We start from the raw sequence: 17434 nt of genomic DNA on the forward strand, positions 1-17434 counted from the left end.
TAAGAACCAGGCTGTAAGAACCAGACTGAACCAGACTGTAAGAACCAGACTGTAAGAACCAGAACCAGACTGTAAGAACCAGACGGTAAGAACCAGGCTGTAAGAACCAGACCTATCGACCGGCAGACATCAATCTGACTGAGCTGAAGGGGAAATATAGCTGTGTGTGTGTGTGTGTGTGTGTGTGTGTGTGTGTGTGTGTGTGTGTGTGTGTGTGTGTGTGTGTGTGTGTGTGTGTGTGTGTGTGTGTGTGTGTGTTCTCTCTCTCTCAGTCTCAGAGTCACTGCCGCACAACCCTTATCACGCTGATGTATCACTAGCTCTCTCTCTCTCTCTCAGGGTAACAGATGTCTGCTTCTGATACACACTTCTGCACACACACACACACACACACACACACACATTAGCGTAAAAAAAAATATTTATGTGGAGTCTGTCTTTAAATCAAAACATCACTTACAAGGCTTTCTCAAAGCATGCACGCACACGTATGCACACACACACACACACACACACACACACACACACACACACACACACACACACACACACACACACACACACACAATCCCAAAATAAGCCTTCGCTTTTGTTGTCCAAACATTATTAATATTGTTTTAGAGTCCAGTTCATGTGTAACCTGACTACCGCCAGATAGGTGGCAGCAGTGCGTACTGCCCTGCCACCTATCTGGCGGTAGTCAGGTTAGTTCATGTGCAACACCAGTGATATAACTCCCATGCGTGATTCAAAATAACGGCGTAGTACGGTTACGCTTGCTTCTGATTGGCCCGTGGCGGCACCCGGGTGGGGACGCTGCCATCATCTCTATCAGGCACTTAGCGCGTTACTTTAACAATAACCCGACACGTTATACGTTATCTTGAGTATGACAGTAGTTCGGGTTGAAGTGTTAAAGTAAAGGCGAATTCGAATAAGCTTTAAGGAAATGCTGAGTATGAACGTTAATTCACATTTTATGGTTTCCTTAATTGTTTCCTTAATTGTTTCCTACTGCCCATGTTTTACAACTGTATAACATTTTTGGCTGTTGTAAATAAACAGTTATGTCTTCTAAGTTATGTCTGCATTTTCTAGTAGTGAACAAAACAAGACAAGACAGTATATTTTTATCTTTTCAAAGTGTGTTGTGAGCCGTTTTCAGTCTTTTCACTAATTCTAATTTCTCTTTACGTACCATGCCAACCCATTAAAAAAACACCCAGGCCAGCACAGAAGATAAATAAAATGAGAGGCCTTTCAAAGTACAAGTGTCAAGTTTATTTTGAGCACAGCACAAAAGTGTCAAGTCAAGTGCAGGCTTTAACAGTTAATGCGTGTGTGTTGTTAAGAGGGGCGTCTCTATAGAGTATAGGGGCGTCTCCACTCGCCGAACTGCGCCGTTATTTTGAATCACGCAACTCCCAAGGGTGAGTTGGATGCAGTCTTACCTGGTGGGGATGGAACAGGTGGTGGAGGTGAACGGTACCCTGCCGATACACATTTTTAAGTGTGCCTGCCATGCAATGGCAAAACACTTATTGTAATCCCCCATACTTAATGATAATAATAATAATGATCCCACAAATTTGGTGCGCTAATAACTGCCGCACAATTTACGCCACCGCCGCAATATATACATCAAAACGTGCGGCTCGGCCGGGAATGGTGTGCTATTACTTTTCTAAGAGAAAAGTTGTATCGTTTAATTGATATTAATTTATTAGTGAATTAATTTTACCCATTGACTTATAATGGGAATCGCAAAAACTCACATTCAATATTTTTTTTCTCGCAAACCATAGGGGCTACAGTTTCAAAACTTGGAGAGGAGATTTATAATGATATCAAGGATTAAAAAAAAAATAATTTCGTCAGTTGGCCTCATGGTGGCGCTATAACAGTCCACTTTACCTTTCGGCCTGTAACTCTTGAACCGTGGGTCGGAAAATTAAAATTCCTTTTTCCCTGGATTCCTTGGGTCATGACGCATCTCCTCATATAGGCCACGCCCATTTGCGTCAGGATAGATCTTCCGCCATTTTGAATTTTCTTCAAAACACACTTTTTGCTCCTTTTCCTACATATTTTCTCCAAATGTCACACAAATCGATACACACGATCTATGGACTCATGCGATAAACATATTTAAACGATATTTTGATAGTCCATACCGTTCTTCCGTAACAGGGTTCCAAAGTTTGCGGGAGGAGCCCGTTTTGTAAGAAGTAGCCATAAATCACAAACGAAACATCCAGTCAACACGAAATTTTAACCACAAGTGGGGGGCGCTATACTGAACATATACCCAAAAGCATTTCCACTTCGACCCATAGGGGGCACCACAAACGCGCAAAACGTAACCGCTAATGCTAATGCTAACAAATGCTAATGTTAACAAATGCTAATGCTAACACATGCTAATGCTAATGCTAACAAATATGCTAATGTTAACACATACAAGGTTGCACACACTTAGCGAGCTGCAGGCACACTTAAAATTTCTTAGAAATTTTCTTTTCTAGTTACAGTCTATTGTTTGGTTGGTAACTGGTAGAGTCGCCGAAATGAAGCTCGCCGAGAAACGGGGGGTGCGTTCGGAAATGCACACCGGGTGTGGCAACGGTGCGCTTTTTCAGCCTGAACTCTGAAGGTAAACTTTGTGAAAAGCAGCAGTTGCTAACCTAATGTTGCTATTGATGTTATAAACTAGGGTAAATTATGGTCATAGTCTTAGTTGTTTGGTATTTTTGGAGCTGTGTGCAGCTCCCTATACGTGGCTGTGTGGGTCTGTCTGTCTGTGTGTGTGTCTGTGTGTATGTAGCCTGACTTCGGCGCGTAACTAGTGCCGCACCATTTACGCCACTCGCGCAATATATACATCAAAATGTGCGGCTCGGCCGGGAATGGTGTTCTATTACCTTTCGTTCCGATCCGCCTTACCATGCCGACGTAATCGGCAAAAAACGACGCTTAATTGTCCCCATTGACTTATAATGGGACAATGCAAGAAATCACTTTCAAGTATTTTTCTCTCGTAAACCATAGGAGCTACAGTTTCAAACCTCGGAGAGGAGATTCATAATGATTTTAAGAATGAATCGAAAAATAATTACATCACTCGGCCTCATGATGGCGCTATAACGGCCCACTTTACGTTTTGCCCCGTAACTCTTGAACCGTAGATCGGAAAATTAAAATTCTTTTTTCCCTGGATTCCTTGGGTCAAGACGCATCTCCCCATATAGGCCACGCCCATTTGCGCCAGGATAGATTTTCCGCCATCTTGAATTTTCTCCAAAACACACTTTTTGCTCCTTTTCCTACATATTTTCTTCAAATGTCACAAAAGACGGTACACATGATCTACACACACACACACACACACACACACACACACACACACACACACACACAGCTCCACTTCACACAGGTGTGATTTTTGTTTGGTATTTTACCATTTTTGGTGTTTGAAATGTTGAACTGGACTTTACATCGTGAAAGTGGATTCAATATATTGAGACTAGGGTAAAAAAACATGGTTGCTATGGTAAACAGTTGGTTGCTAGGGTAAACAGTTGGTTGCTAGGGTAAAACCATGGTTGCTAAGGTGGTTGCTAACGTACACTAACAGACCAGCAACAACAGACTCATGTGGTGTGTGATGTCATACTGATGCGGAGATATGAGCAGGGCAAAGGTGTGACGTGTGACCGACCGACCGACCGACCGACCGACCGGCGGCCGGTGGAGGTTTTGATACTAAACTGCGACCTTACGGTCGCAACAAACTCGAGATTAGTCACTTCATAGCTTTAGTCACCTAATCGCTGTCACATACCTTTCTCACTTAACCACTTTTAAAGTGGCCTCCAAATTTGGAGCATGTCATTAAAGGCAGAAATGTTCAAAAAACCTATGAAACATTTAGGGTGCTTTATTTATTTACTATATATTTTTGTTCTCTTTTCTTTAAGTAAGCATAATAGGGTCAGAATCTCACTTAATGTTGTTTCACCCCAACCCAAATCAGACTTGGTTTCAAGATTTTGTAGATTTGCAGGCTAGTGCTGCTTCAACACCTCAGTTATGGGTTACTGTCCTCCAGCTTTTGAACTTTTTACTCTTGAGTGAATAAATGTTTGATTTCCGTAGACATGGAGTAGAGCAATCATGCACTTGGTTGACTGTCTCTGGTCTATTGCCTGTGTCACCTAGACCCACAGCTACACTTTGACACATGACTTTCAATCTCTGATATTGCAAGTAAAAGGTCTGTTGGATACTTTTTAGTTCAGAAATTGGTGAAAAAAACAACTCCTTTGCCTGCTGGCAGCGTCCACAAGACATTTTCGGTGATAGGTTCAGCGGTTTGTGAGATTATCCCCAGAAAGGATGACACTGGCTCAATCACTCACTTGGTCACTCACTCACTAGCCCCTGAATATAGGGGCTATATTTATTATTATAGGAATATCGCAGTAATAACGGATCGCTCGAAAAAGGTTGCGTACCCAAATCCCTAGTATAGCGGAGACAATAGCCTATTTGAAATGTAATTATTCTATTTTCAAATGGTTTATTGTGGCTCCTTAAAGGGATATTTCACTTTCAAATGAAATAAACATTAAAAATATAATTTATATTATTTTAAGTAATGGAACAATCAGCCCTCTTGCGCATTAGAATGTCAATGTGTGAGGCGGCTATGTTTTTTTACATTACTTATGTACTTATTTGAAAGTGAAATCCCTTTAAACAACAATTGCATGTTTTTCTCCCCACCTCATACCAAATTTGTAGCCTATATACAACGTAATACCAACTATGAAGCCAATAATTGAAGTAGCTATTCTAAATAATGATCAATTTGTGTGTGAAAAGTGATTAGTTCTCAAATTCTGCCTGTACCCGACCCGATATTTAAGGCTGGGTATAGGGCCTAAAATGTAGGCCAAATAGTCAGGCCGGGTCAGGCCTTGGGCTCAATGACAAAAGAGAAAATAATCTTTTATTTTATTACTTTTACGCTGAGTTTTCAAATTCTTCCCAAACCTGACCATACCCGACCCAACCCGCCGTTTTCGGGCTGCAGGGCCTAAAATGTATACTAATTGGTCGGCCCAACCCAGTTTGGGCCCAGTCGTTGAGAACTCTAACTGAGATAACGGGCTGTAAAACAAAGCCAAGTAACAGCTGTGTAAATGAATGTGAATGTGTGTATATGTGTCTGCACATAGTTGCTGTAACTACACTGAACATGGATGCTGTTTTTTCAAATGTTATAATTTGGCAAATATAGCAAAAACAAGCTTGCAATGTTTTGCATCCCTTTTTAGCTCTTTCTGAAAATGTGTGCTTATGACAAGCCCAAAGTGGGGGATGTCATGTTCTGTGAAATGTATAGCCTAAATGAAATGTATTTAACTAATGAAAAGTAACAAGGGCTAAAATAATGACATAACCTTAACCCTTAAGCGTGTGGCCCTGGGTAACGCGACTGGCTCATTGCCTGGGTGTTTTTTATGGAGAACTAGTCTGTTGGTGCCGTAGCCATGGAGACGTGTACATGGACCTTGTTTGGCTGCATGCAAACATGGCGGCGGGAGTCAGATCCAGAGTCGCGCGAAGCTCGACGCAGGAGAGGAGGCCCAGACGCACTGTCGCCGTGAAAGCCCGTAACTTGGACCGGAGGAGCCCTCGCCGTGGAGGCTTGTGACATGGATCGGAGGTGCGGTCGCTGTGGAGGTCCGGGTAACGGCGGCGGAGTTACGTGGGCCGGGGCGGAGGCGGAGGCGCCCTGGCCGTGGAAACTTGTTTCATTGACCGGGGGGCGCTGACGCTGTGGTGGTCCGTGGTGTACGTGGGGAGCCGCTGTACCGAGGCTCGGAACGGACGATTGCAACGCGCGCACAATATTAAAATATTGTTCCATCCCGTGCCATCCAAATGACTTTCCCCCATGCTTCTTGGAATTGCGGAGAGGGGCATCCATCTGCGTTTTTCTTTTTCTTTGTTGTGACTCGAGTCTCGACACTGGTCACTTCTCTTTTTTTTTTGCACAGACTTTTGGACACTTTTTTTTGGTCTTTTATTTTTATTTAGGCTAAGCATTATCATTATTGTCTTGGTGCAGACGCCTATGTATAGACCTACTGTATATTTGTGTAGGCCTATATATATTTTTGGCACTGTGTTGATAAGTAGTTCCTAATGTTTGGATGAATGGACCATTGTAAGTTCTTTGAGTTTGCAATATGCTTAGAAAAGTCACTTAAAATTGCAATCCATTATAGAAACGTTAAGCACTACTATTCTTTTGTTGTGTTGTGTTTTTTTCTTTTTCAAACTGTTCTCGACACTATATATATATATATATATATATATATAATTAACTTAACTAATTGCTCTGTATGGTTGATTCTCCTGTATTGTTGTTTCTTCTTTCTTGTTTGTTTTTGTCGCTCGGCTGTACACAACAGTCCTTTTTATTTTTCTTACTGTCCTGTAACCTTAACTGCTGTGCCGCCTCTGGGTGACTTAATTTCCCCTGCCCCTTCTTTGTATATACTTACTGTTTGTTTAGACTTACTGTTTTCTCTTTTTTTTCTCTCTCATTTTCTTTTATTTACATATCTACTGCATAGTACTGTGTTCTATTCGTCTGTCATTCAATGTTATATGAGATACTTTAATGGTTTCCTGTTGAAATAAGCTTAGTCTTTTCAGGATCTCCTTTTAGTAGACCTTGTACCAGTGAACTGTACCGTCATGAAACTGTACCTTTTCCTATGCAAACTTCTAATAAAGCCTTCAATCAATCAATCAATCAAACATTGGTAAGATTTCTACATTACAATTCTTGGAATAGTAACTGTTTTCACCTGACATATGCTTTATGCGTGTGTCATCACTGGTCCATTGACCTCATGGTCTTCCTGCGTTGACAGCTTGTATGACGTTGGTGCCCAGCAGAGCCTGAAGAGGAAGTGGCTCGGCTGCTTTGACTGCGTCCAGGCCGTGCTGTTTGTGGTGGATCTGAGCGGCTATGATGTGAACATGATGGATGACCCCTTACCTGGGACGCAAAGAGTAATGTAGTGTTCTCCCTCTCTCTCTAAAATGTTTTAATCTCTTTAATGCAGGGGTCTTCAACGTTTTCAGGCCAAGGACCCCTTAGTTGAGAGAGAGATGAAGCAGGGACCCCCACAACCTTCTCATAGATTCCATATAGTTACATTGTTTGACAGCATAATCATCAGTGTATTTTGGATTCATGTCAATTTGTGTTTTCAGATGTTTAACCACTTGAACCGTCAATTGACAAACTCGATCTTTCACTCTGTACTTAGTCTGCTCTTTTTCCCCCTCAACACAAAACCTCTTGGCTGAAAATAGCCGAGCTCACAACGAGTGCGAGGCGTTAGCTTGTAGATCTGCTATTTTTGGCCAAAGTTCTCAGAATATGGACACTAGGGTTCAAGTGGTTAATGTAAAAAAGGAGAAACAAAGTTTCTATGACACAAAGATTTGGAGGACCCCCTGCTGTAATTCTGAGGACCCATAGGGGTCCCGGACCCCCTGTTGAAAACCCCTGTTTTAATGCATTTATGCCTTTTCATCAGAACCTGGGTTAAGAAAGTATGACTTGCTTAATATTGGATGATTTGATTTAAGGACTGTCTGTTTGTTAGAATTCCTCTCCTGTCTTTCCCCACATATCTTTCTGCATCAGAGCCGGCTGCAGGGAAGCCTTGATCTGTTTACCTCCATCTACACGAACAACGTTTTTAAGGACACTCCGTGGGTAGGTTTTACACCCTTTTTTTGTACTTGATAAGAAAACATGTAAAATTACAAATAAGCCAGCAGCTTATTTCCATTGCGTTCCTTTAAATGGCCTAATACAAACGCACATTATCCACTATGCAGGGCAGTACATGCCCCCCTCCTCTTCTTTTTATCCTCTACACCAGTGATTCAACCTGTGCATGGTACATGTACCGCTGGTGGTACTTGAGACCCCCTCTGGTGGTACGTAGAGGACTCTCCCAAAAAATGTATCACATTAAAAATATTATCAGTTGCTTTAGCTGATTAGACACTAACAGTCTCTCCAAAAACAAAAAAAAACAGCAGCAACAAAGAATACATTTGCCTTTTGTTTTAACTGTATAGCTGAATAGGATGGGGAAGGTCTAAGGTCAACTTCAGTTATTATGGAGGTACTTGGAGAGACAGATATTTTCTGAGGTGGTACTTGGTGTAAAAAGGTTGAGAACCACTGCTCTACACAGTACACCAAATCTCTTCCCCCAAAAATGGTCAATCTACAAGCTCACAATACATTGAAAAAAGTAATGCACTTTTCATTGAACGTTAGCCTTATTATTATATGACATGCCCAGAATAGGGATGCTAGGGTTTATGTGGTTCAAACGTGTACCAGTATGTTGGACACATGTCGCAGACACTGTGTTTGATGTCTGTATACACCCAGTTAACTCTGGGTGTGAGAGGAATACTGAGTGCCCGTTGGTATCATAATCACCTTGCCAAGCAGAAGGGGCACAGCCAGGCTGTGATTGCTTCTGACACGCATAATTGGCGCTGGAGCTGTATGTAATGGAGGTCTAAAGGCAGGTGATTTGTGTTTGGCATGTTTTTAAAACCTTGTGTAATGAGTTTGTTTGATTTCCTTTCTGTTTTAGAATGTGATATTTAAAGAGCCATATACAGTACAGTGTGAGTCACTGGATGTTGGTCACAGTGATAGTTTTTTTTTTTTAGCACTGAGCAGCTGGGTTTGATTTGAATGTTGCCCTTGCATGATTCCCCCCCAGGCAGATAATTATACCTATTTAATTATTTCCACCTATTTCCTACACAGCAGCAGTGGTTTAAAAGGGGAGGTGGAGCGTTGATATAAATGTTTTCATACGTCACTCTCTCATAATGTCGAGGGGATGGTTTGGGATTGAGTCATCACAATACATAATTTATGTTTTTATTAAACGGACGAAACAGAAGAAAAAGAGGACTGAAGAGAAGTAAAAGTAGTGTTGATGTGTGTTTTTTTTTCTCAGCACAAGATTATGGGCAATAATTCATTTGATACCGGTAATTTCATGTGGGGTTTCGATCATTTCATGTGGGGCTTCTGTCATTCTATCTTAATTGAAGGCTGGGGGGGGGGGGGGGGCACACATACTTTTTATGTACCCAGACACAGCAAGATGGAGACCTTTTCAAGGCTTTACCACCACCTTCACGTGACTAGTACAATTTACATGGAAATGCAGCCTTGAATAAGAAGCCATCCTCCAGTGTTCAGTGTATTCACTCATGTAATCAAACCAATCATATATATAATCTGTCTGGTATTGAGGAAGCTGAGGGAGAGGTAATTGCGATGACAGTTTGCTTCAAATAGGTTAGCTTATTCATGTGGTCAACTTTTAGGAAGTGTCCTATCCAACACCAGGCCAGGGTCTTCTAGACCACTGGTTCCCAACACTGGGTAGGGGTCCATTTGTGGGTCGTGGACACATTCTTATGCGTTCCTTATTATTTTTTTTGTTTCCTACATTTTAATTATTTCAAAACATTTTCAAAAAACATTCTGCAAAAAAGATTTTCATGAGTAAAAAGAAATGCAATTATTTTTCTATGGATAATTTCATTAATTAATAAAAGAAAAATGAATAAATTCCATGAATTTGAAAATGAAGAGGAGTAGTAGTAGCGAAATAAATAAACAATCTATAAGCTCACAATGTGGCGTGAGCTTGTAGATCTGCTGTTTTCACTAGTTTTGGTCCCGGGCAAACGTCTAATATCTCTTTTCCGTCACGAGCTAAAAGGTTTGGGAAGCACTGTTCCAGACCACCTCCAACCACTGCAGTAGATACATTTGCTGCCATGGCATGCAGATTTGCTAAAATAGCATTTTATTTATTTAAAATCAAAAGTGTCAAGTCCCACATTGAAGCTTTTAAGTTGTACTTGTAGAATTTCACTCAACCATGGTGACGATAGGGATGGTGCATGCTTCTTTAGTGCCAAGTGTCTTTCTTTTAATGGACTTGAAGCATCTGCCAGGGGCTAGCCATGATACGCATGCAATGAAGAAGATCTTCGGGGATGTTCAGTCTGTCTCTTGGCTCGGGCTGAATGGAGTGTTCCTTTTGTAGTAGGCACAAGACAGTCCATGGTTGGTGACACTCTGCAGAGACGGTGACTTTCTGTATGTTTCCGTTTTGGAATGGATGACACCAGATGGTGGAGAAGGGTGTCAGGGAGTTCTTAAGTACAGCAGAGGCGCGTCAACTTCCAGCTTCTCATATAGTTGAAAGAGGCACATTATGTTGATGTTGCCAGTTTGAATTCCCTCTCATTTTGTGCTTACAGTGGGCAGCATCACTGTTTGCACGTATCATATCAATCATTCAATATGTCATTGTATCTGTGTTTCATACCAAAGACAATTTGTTTTGTGCACATCCAATTATTTCAGCATGTATCTTTGCATCCTGTTGAAAATGTACCACTGACAAATTTCATTGATGTGCCATATATAACCATTATTATAACCTTAACAATTTTTATTGTAAATATATTTTCTATAGATTCTGTTCATGAACAAAACTGATCTTTTCCGGCAGAAGATCCTATACTCGGGAAGACACTTAAGATTGTACGTCCCATCATATAAAGGTATGCCACAAACTCTTTAATGTTGTGAATGGGTGGCATTGTTGGAAACAAGTGTTGAGTTCTCTTAAACCCTTCTACCTTCTCAGGTCATCCTGATTCTTCTTGATCTGAGAAGTTGCAGTACAAAATGGGGCATTCATTTATGAAAATACTAACCCATAGCAACATGCATTTTTCAGAAAACTCTTAGGATTTAGAACGATGGTTCGCACAAAGATATAAAAGCTCACGGTGTGTCGCTTCATGCAGCAAGATTGTACATCTGCTAGTTTTCAAAATGTTTGAAAAATATTTAAAACATATTCAGTGTTTTTGAATTGTATATTTATTTAGATCCTTGGCTGAAGTTAAGCTCACGGTGTGTCGCTTCATGCAGCAAGATTGTACATCTGCTAGTTTTGAAAATGTTTGAAAACTATTAAAAACATATTCAGTGTTTTTGAATGATATATTTATTTATTTATCCTTGGCTGACGTTGGCTCATGTTTTGAGAACTACTGATTTAGAAGGCGTTTGTAGAATCTGCCTCCCTCAGGTCATAATGGCTTAACTCTCAAATACCTGGAACGTGCCCGAGTCGCATTAGATTTTAACCACTTTAACCACTATTGTATGCTTTAACCTTAGAAAAATAGCAGATATACAAGCTCACAGCGCGGCACCGAGTGCCGCGCTGCGAGCTTGTAGATCTGCTATTTTTGAAAAATCGTGAAAATGTGTGCAAATCTATGAATATCTTTGACCCGATCTTTGACCCGACTTCTAAATCCTTCCTCTAAATCAGTGGTTCTCAAACTTTTTCATGTCAAGGACCCCCAAAATTACAGGTATTTAGCCACGGACCCCCATCTCAAAATATGTTGTTCCAGGGACCCCCCCAGAAGCAAATATTTGATTTACAAAATGTTCGCTTTTAAATAGATATATTCAAAGACTTGCAAAGAAAAATCATGATTTTTCAAAAATAGCAGATCTACAAGCTCGCAGCGCGGCACTCGGTGCCGCGCTGTGAGCTTGTATATTTGCTATTTTTCAATAGTTAACATTCATGGGGGGCCCGCAGTGAATCCTTGTACCCAGGGCCCAGAATTTGGTGTGACGCCCCTGATGGTGCCATTTGTCTCCCTGTAGGAGCTGATGGGGACGTGGACGCTGCAGCGTACCACATCGCCACCATGTTTCTGGAGTGTAACGACAGGCCCAACAAGCCCATCTACCACCACTTCACCATCGCCACAGACACCTCCAACATACGGGTGGTGTTCGAGGTGCTGATGGAGCAGATCGTCCAGGAAACCGGCGAGCGTGTATCTGCTGTGACGCTGCTCTAAAGATGCTATGATCTATGATGCTGCGTTATTACTTAACTGTAAAGAGTGAATTATATTTTGTTGCGTGTCGCTGTCACGTACCAAAAATGGCAGTTAGGGCATCTTAGGTTAAGACATTTATTGTAGCTCCACTACCCGAAATGTCTTTCAGGTGGACTGGCAGAAAATGATCTTTCATGTGGAATTTTATGGCTTCACCAACTTTGTGACATGGATTTCATAACACTGTAGGAGAGGCTGATTACTGGCAGTCCTCAGACCACGAGAAGATGTTTAATTTCTGTCTCTAAGGAATCTCTGTCCTAAACTATTGATTCATTATGCCAAAGTGCTCGGTTTTGCTATAGTCCAGCCATTTGGTGTTGATGGGCATGCTCCTGTCTCCGGGAATCCCTGTCACCAGGGGAATCAATAGATCTGTTTTTCTTTCTTTCTTTTTTTTCGGAGCGTGACACGGTGCACGACCAAATCACCCGTACGCTGTGAGCAAAGCCATGAATCGTGGCTTATATAAAGTACAGAGCTATGTGCCATGGCTTTACTCACACACATTTTTGAGTCATAGTAAATGCACTTTTTGGAGTACATCAATCTGTAATGTGTTTTACAGATTATTTTAAGATTTTTAAGCACTTTGTTTTTAATAAATATTTATTTGATAAAACTACTTTTACTTTTTTCTTCATTCGTCTTAAGGGAGGCATTGGTGCAGGTGGCGAAGGGTTGTGGCGGTGGTTTGTTTTATTGATTTGGGGTCTACCTATATTTTGTGCTGTCCTTGCCAATTGAAAGTCAATCTGGATTAAATGTCAAAATTGCATAATTAAATTTGACCCCTAATTCAGACGTGTTTGTTTGCTGTTGTCAAATCTTGTAGTTTTAAAAAAGGCTTAACTTTTAATTGTCATCTGTGACGCCATTGTCTTCAGTGCAGTTTGAGGGCACTTTCAGAGGACTGGTGTTATTTCGGGAGAAAAGCAATAGTCACATTTTTATGGTCTGAAAAAATATAAAATATTGGACTTGATAAAATATCACTTTGTTGTGATTTCACTTGATGCCAACAAACGATTGCTGTCTTGAGGTAAGGGTGATCGGAGTATCTTGACCATCCTGTAGACAAAAGTAAACCTGGAGGTGCACACTTAATCTAGTATTGACAACTCTCATTATCGCATGTACATTTATTACAGTGCATTACCTAAAAATATTGTGAATACACATCAGCCAGCAAGAACGTTGCAGAGGCATTGGCGAAATGGCAAATAAAGTACTTTCATTCAATGGAACAAATGAGACAAAGCGATAAATCTTCAGTTTTCACCACAAACGAGGCATAAAATCCTGCCCCATTATATAATACTGATCAAAATTCTTCACAGTCCAATGACAGGAAGACGTCGGCTTTACACTTGAACAACCCCTTGATGCCTCGGTCCAGTTCACAGCTCTGCAGGTTGGGTGTAATGTCTTTGATGCATATAGGCTGTTGGAGGAAAAACACAATGGGCATTATTATTGAGGGATTCCTCGCCAGCATTTAGTCTACAACATTGGTTCTCAAAGTGGGACCCCAAGGGATCCTTGAGGGGGTTCCAGAGGGTCTCCAGCAAAAATATAATTGGTTCATCTTAAAGAATCAAAATCTGTATAATTAACCACTTTAACTGTATTTTAGATTTCGAGCCTGTTCACATTGTGAGCCTGTAGATCTTCTGTTTTAGGAAATGTTTTGAGAACCACTGGTCTAAAAGACTGAGCCTACATTACAACTGTAAAGTGACTCCAGTTTTATTTTCCTACATTTAAAAGTAGGCATATATATATATATATATATATATAAATGTATATATATATATGTCACGGTTTGTTAGAGAAACAGGACGGTCGAGAAACGGAGCACTCGCCGTGCAGCACGGGGCGGAACAAGCGGTCGCCCACAACAACGTCCTCCAGGCGGAGCCACTCGATTGTCCACGACATTGCAAGCGGCGCGAAGGCCAGCGGACCTTGGTCCTGCTCTTCGCCCCCGAGCGCCGCAGGCGCGAGTGGCTGCGAAGAGCGGGCCAGGGCCGCGCGAGTTACGAAGCCGTGGTGAATGCAATCGTTATATTTATAAGCCCACGATAAACGCTCATAGTAAGCTAATGGCTAAGCTAATGGCTAAGCTAATGGCTAAGCTAATGGCTAAACACCGCCCAGCTAGGCTAGTAAATAAAGAAAGAGAGTCGCAAACGAGTGACGTCAGCGCCTGCACTAGTGAATGGCTGTCTATGGGCTGTCGTCGCCATCTGGTGGTGATTAGTGTGTGGTGAACGACAAAACAAGCGCTCTTACTCTTACCGTCCTGAGTTACCTAAACATACTGTAACATAATATATATATATATATATATATATATATATATATATATATATATATATATATATATATATATATATAAATGTATATAATTGTATAGGCTTCATTTAAAAACTAACAAACACATCTAATAATTCTATAATAGGCCTACAATTAGTGAAAATAGACGATCTACAAGCTCACAATGCAAGCGCAAAGTGGCAGTTGCAGATCTGCTGTTTGCACTATACAGTAGTTTAGGTCCTGGGCAAACGTTGGGCCTCGAGTCGAGGCGACCGAGTATTTCCCGGTGAATCTGTGCGCAAAGGTGGGGGCTTGGGAGTGTGGGGGACACGAACCACTGACTATTGCTGATGATGGAGAGGTTATATAGCTTAGCTTTTATGTATTATGTTATGTAATGTAATCTTGCCGATTTAGTAAGAGACTCGTCGCAAATTGCAAGATATTTAAAAGTTATTTGGGGCCATGATGATATCCTTTCTTCCCACAACAAGGATTTATATTGTCTGTGTTATTGTTTACAACCACAATTATTCACGTGTGGCAAGATCGCGGTTCACTAGTTTTAGTAGGCCTATAGACTCGAGGTGGGTGAAGCCTTTTCAGAAGTTAATTTAATGTTTTCCTTTATCCTCATCTAATCTTGCGCTAATGCACGCAACTGTTTTTGCCATGTTTTAAGGCCGTGTATGCTTTTCAGAAGTTAATTTAATGTTTTCCATTAAATGATTTCCTTTATCGTCATCCTCCGCTAATGCACGCAACTGTTTTCGCCAGGTTTTAAGGTCTTATTTGAGTTGTTTCTCATAAGCTCGCAACCCTCCTTGCCCATCGGCCCCCACCTTTGCGCACAGATTCACCAGGAAATACTCGGTCGCCGAGTGCGACTCGAGACTCGACCATCCTCTCAACCTGAAAAGTTTGGGAACAGAGCACGCTCTGGACATCCCGGTGCTGAAGGGACAGCTCCCCCGTTCGAAATACAGCGGATAAGCTACTATTGTATTGTTTATTCTCTTTGACGCTCTAAACAGCGTTGATTCAATTCTATGATAAAGACTTTAATAAAGTTTAAGTTGTTTCTGTTATAGCTGCCCCTATATATAGTCCTGCTCTACTTACAGTTGTAAAGAAGAAATTCAGAGAACCGAAGTCTTTCGCGGCATTTCCCGGAGGTTCCCTGCGCTCTTCAGTGGATGAATCCCGCTCGGCTCTCCTCCGGGCGTACGGGAATCTGCGGAACCCGGACAGCAAGCCAGACGCTCTGCCCACGGAGTAGTAGCTCGGATCGGCGGTCACCTGCTTGTACCATGCCTCCGATGGACTGCACCGCAACAGCAGCAGCATGGAGATGACGGCGAAAAAGAAAGTGAGTTTAATTGACATCTCCATGATATTAAAAACGGCAAGTTGATCTGCGGTGGCTTTGTTGTTCCTGTCTGTTCAGTCCAACTTTAAAGCAACTGACTGCCCTTCTCTCACTACCACTACTGGCTACTTGTAGGTCTGACCTTGTTTCGGATTGTCTCTTCCTCTTATAGTCCAGGGGTCTTCAACAGGGGGTCCGCGAACCCTGGGGCCTCCGCGGGGATACTACAGGGGGTCGCCGAAATTGTTGGTGTTAGATGATTGTCTCTTTGGAATAGCTTGTATAGGCCTACATGATTATTGTGCAATTGACAGATAGTGATAGATTGATATCCTCATTGGTTCTCACTTCTCAGTTAATAAGATATGTTTATAAGTGCAGTCGTGCGGCGACTTTATATGCATGTTTAAAATAAAGGCATGAATAGGCTATACCTATTTTAATATTAATAAACAATTATCTGTTTCGGTTTGGGGGTCCCTGGTCTGAAAACGTTGAAGACCCCCTGTCCCTTGGCCTGTTATAGTCAGAGACCCGGTGGTCATAGGCTATATTGTGCATGACGTAGATCTGTGACATAGGCTACAGTAGGCATGCCTTCTGAGGGCAATGTAACTCTGGAGTCTGGAGTGGGTGGCCTATAACCTTGCACGTGTACTTGCACTTTTAAGGCAATGGGTCATCTGCATTTGAAAAGATATCTGCAGTCCCAGAGAATGTTGAAATTGTCAACAAACTGTCTCATCTAAAGTGCAAGTGTATATACTGTAAAAAATAAAATAAAATACACACACATGCACGCACGCGCACGCTCGCACGCACGCACGCCAAGGTTAATGTTTGAATGGGGGTTTGCTGCACCTTGGCGCCACCCTGTGGTCATGTGGTTGCACTGCTCAACTTTTGACTGAGGTCATGCAGAGCTGTATCAGTTGAACAGTGGTTCTCAAACCTTTTCAGGCCGTGCCAAAGGAAAAAAAGAAACAAAGAGAACATTATAAGCACTTGGAATGTAGGAGTTCAGGCTTTACATTTTGTTTGACTTGGTTGCACTGATACATATTACATACAAGCTTTATTAGGCCTATACATACAAGCTCACACCACCTTGTGTTGGCAGGTGTTGTGAGCCTGTAGATCTGCTATTTTCACACTTTCTGCCTGCCTCTTTCTTATAATAATTTGTCAATTTGGTCAATGTTTGATGAGTTTTAGTTTGTTGATTTATGTTGGTATTAAAAAGATTGTCACTTCACTCATTGTCATCTGGGGACCCAGGGGGCCCACACAGGTTGATAAACCACACTATGGGCATAAAAGGGACAAGGAGGGAATTCATTTGTGATTCGTGTAGTGTCAACCACACTGGTTAGACTGGGCATTCCCAGATATGGGCTTAATATTGATGGGCATAGCCGGGGCGCTTGATGGAGGGGAAAGGAACTGGTTGGAATAACGTGTTCCTTCCACGCGCTACGTACATCCCGGGGAAAATATATTGATGGGCATAAAAGGGATTCTATTTTGTGTTTGGCCTAACAGGGCATCATCTGGGAATCAGATGTTGGGGTTCAGCTCCATATATGGAGATCTAAGTGATGATCCAGTCTCTCCATGTATGGATAATCCAGGGTTTGATGAGTTCAGTGGCGT

At 41.7% G+C, this 17434-nt stretch overlaps 1 protein-coding gene across 1 annotated transcript; it reads right to left on the minus strand.

Moving 5' to 3' along the window:
- Nucleotides 1-13414: 13414 nt before the first annotated feature.
- On the minus strand, nucleotides 13415-15804 carry LOC308282977 (neuropeptide B-like; the record flags this gene model as incomplete). The annotated part of the gene is made up of 2 exons (XM_080723364.1): nucleotides 13415-13534; nucleotides 15535-15804. 2 exons carry the CDS (start codon nucleotides 15802-15804, stop codon nucleotides 13415-13417), a joined length of 390 nt encoding a protein of 129 aa, XP_080579490.1.
- Nucleotides 15805-17434: the final 1630 nt, after the last annotated feature.

The sequence above is a fragment of the Nannobrachium achirus genome (assembly GCF_963921795.1).
Source record: "Nannobrachium achirus genome assembly, chromosome: 4".
NCBI classification, from domain to species: Eukaryota; Metazoa; Chordata; class Actinopteri; order Myctophiformes; family Myctophidae; genus Nannobrachium; species Nannobrachium achirus.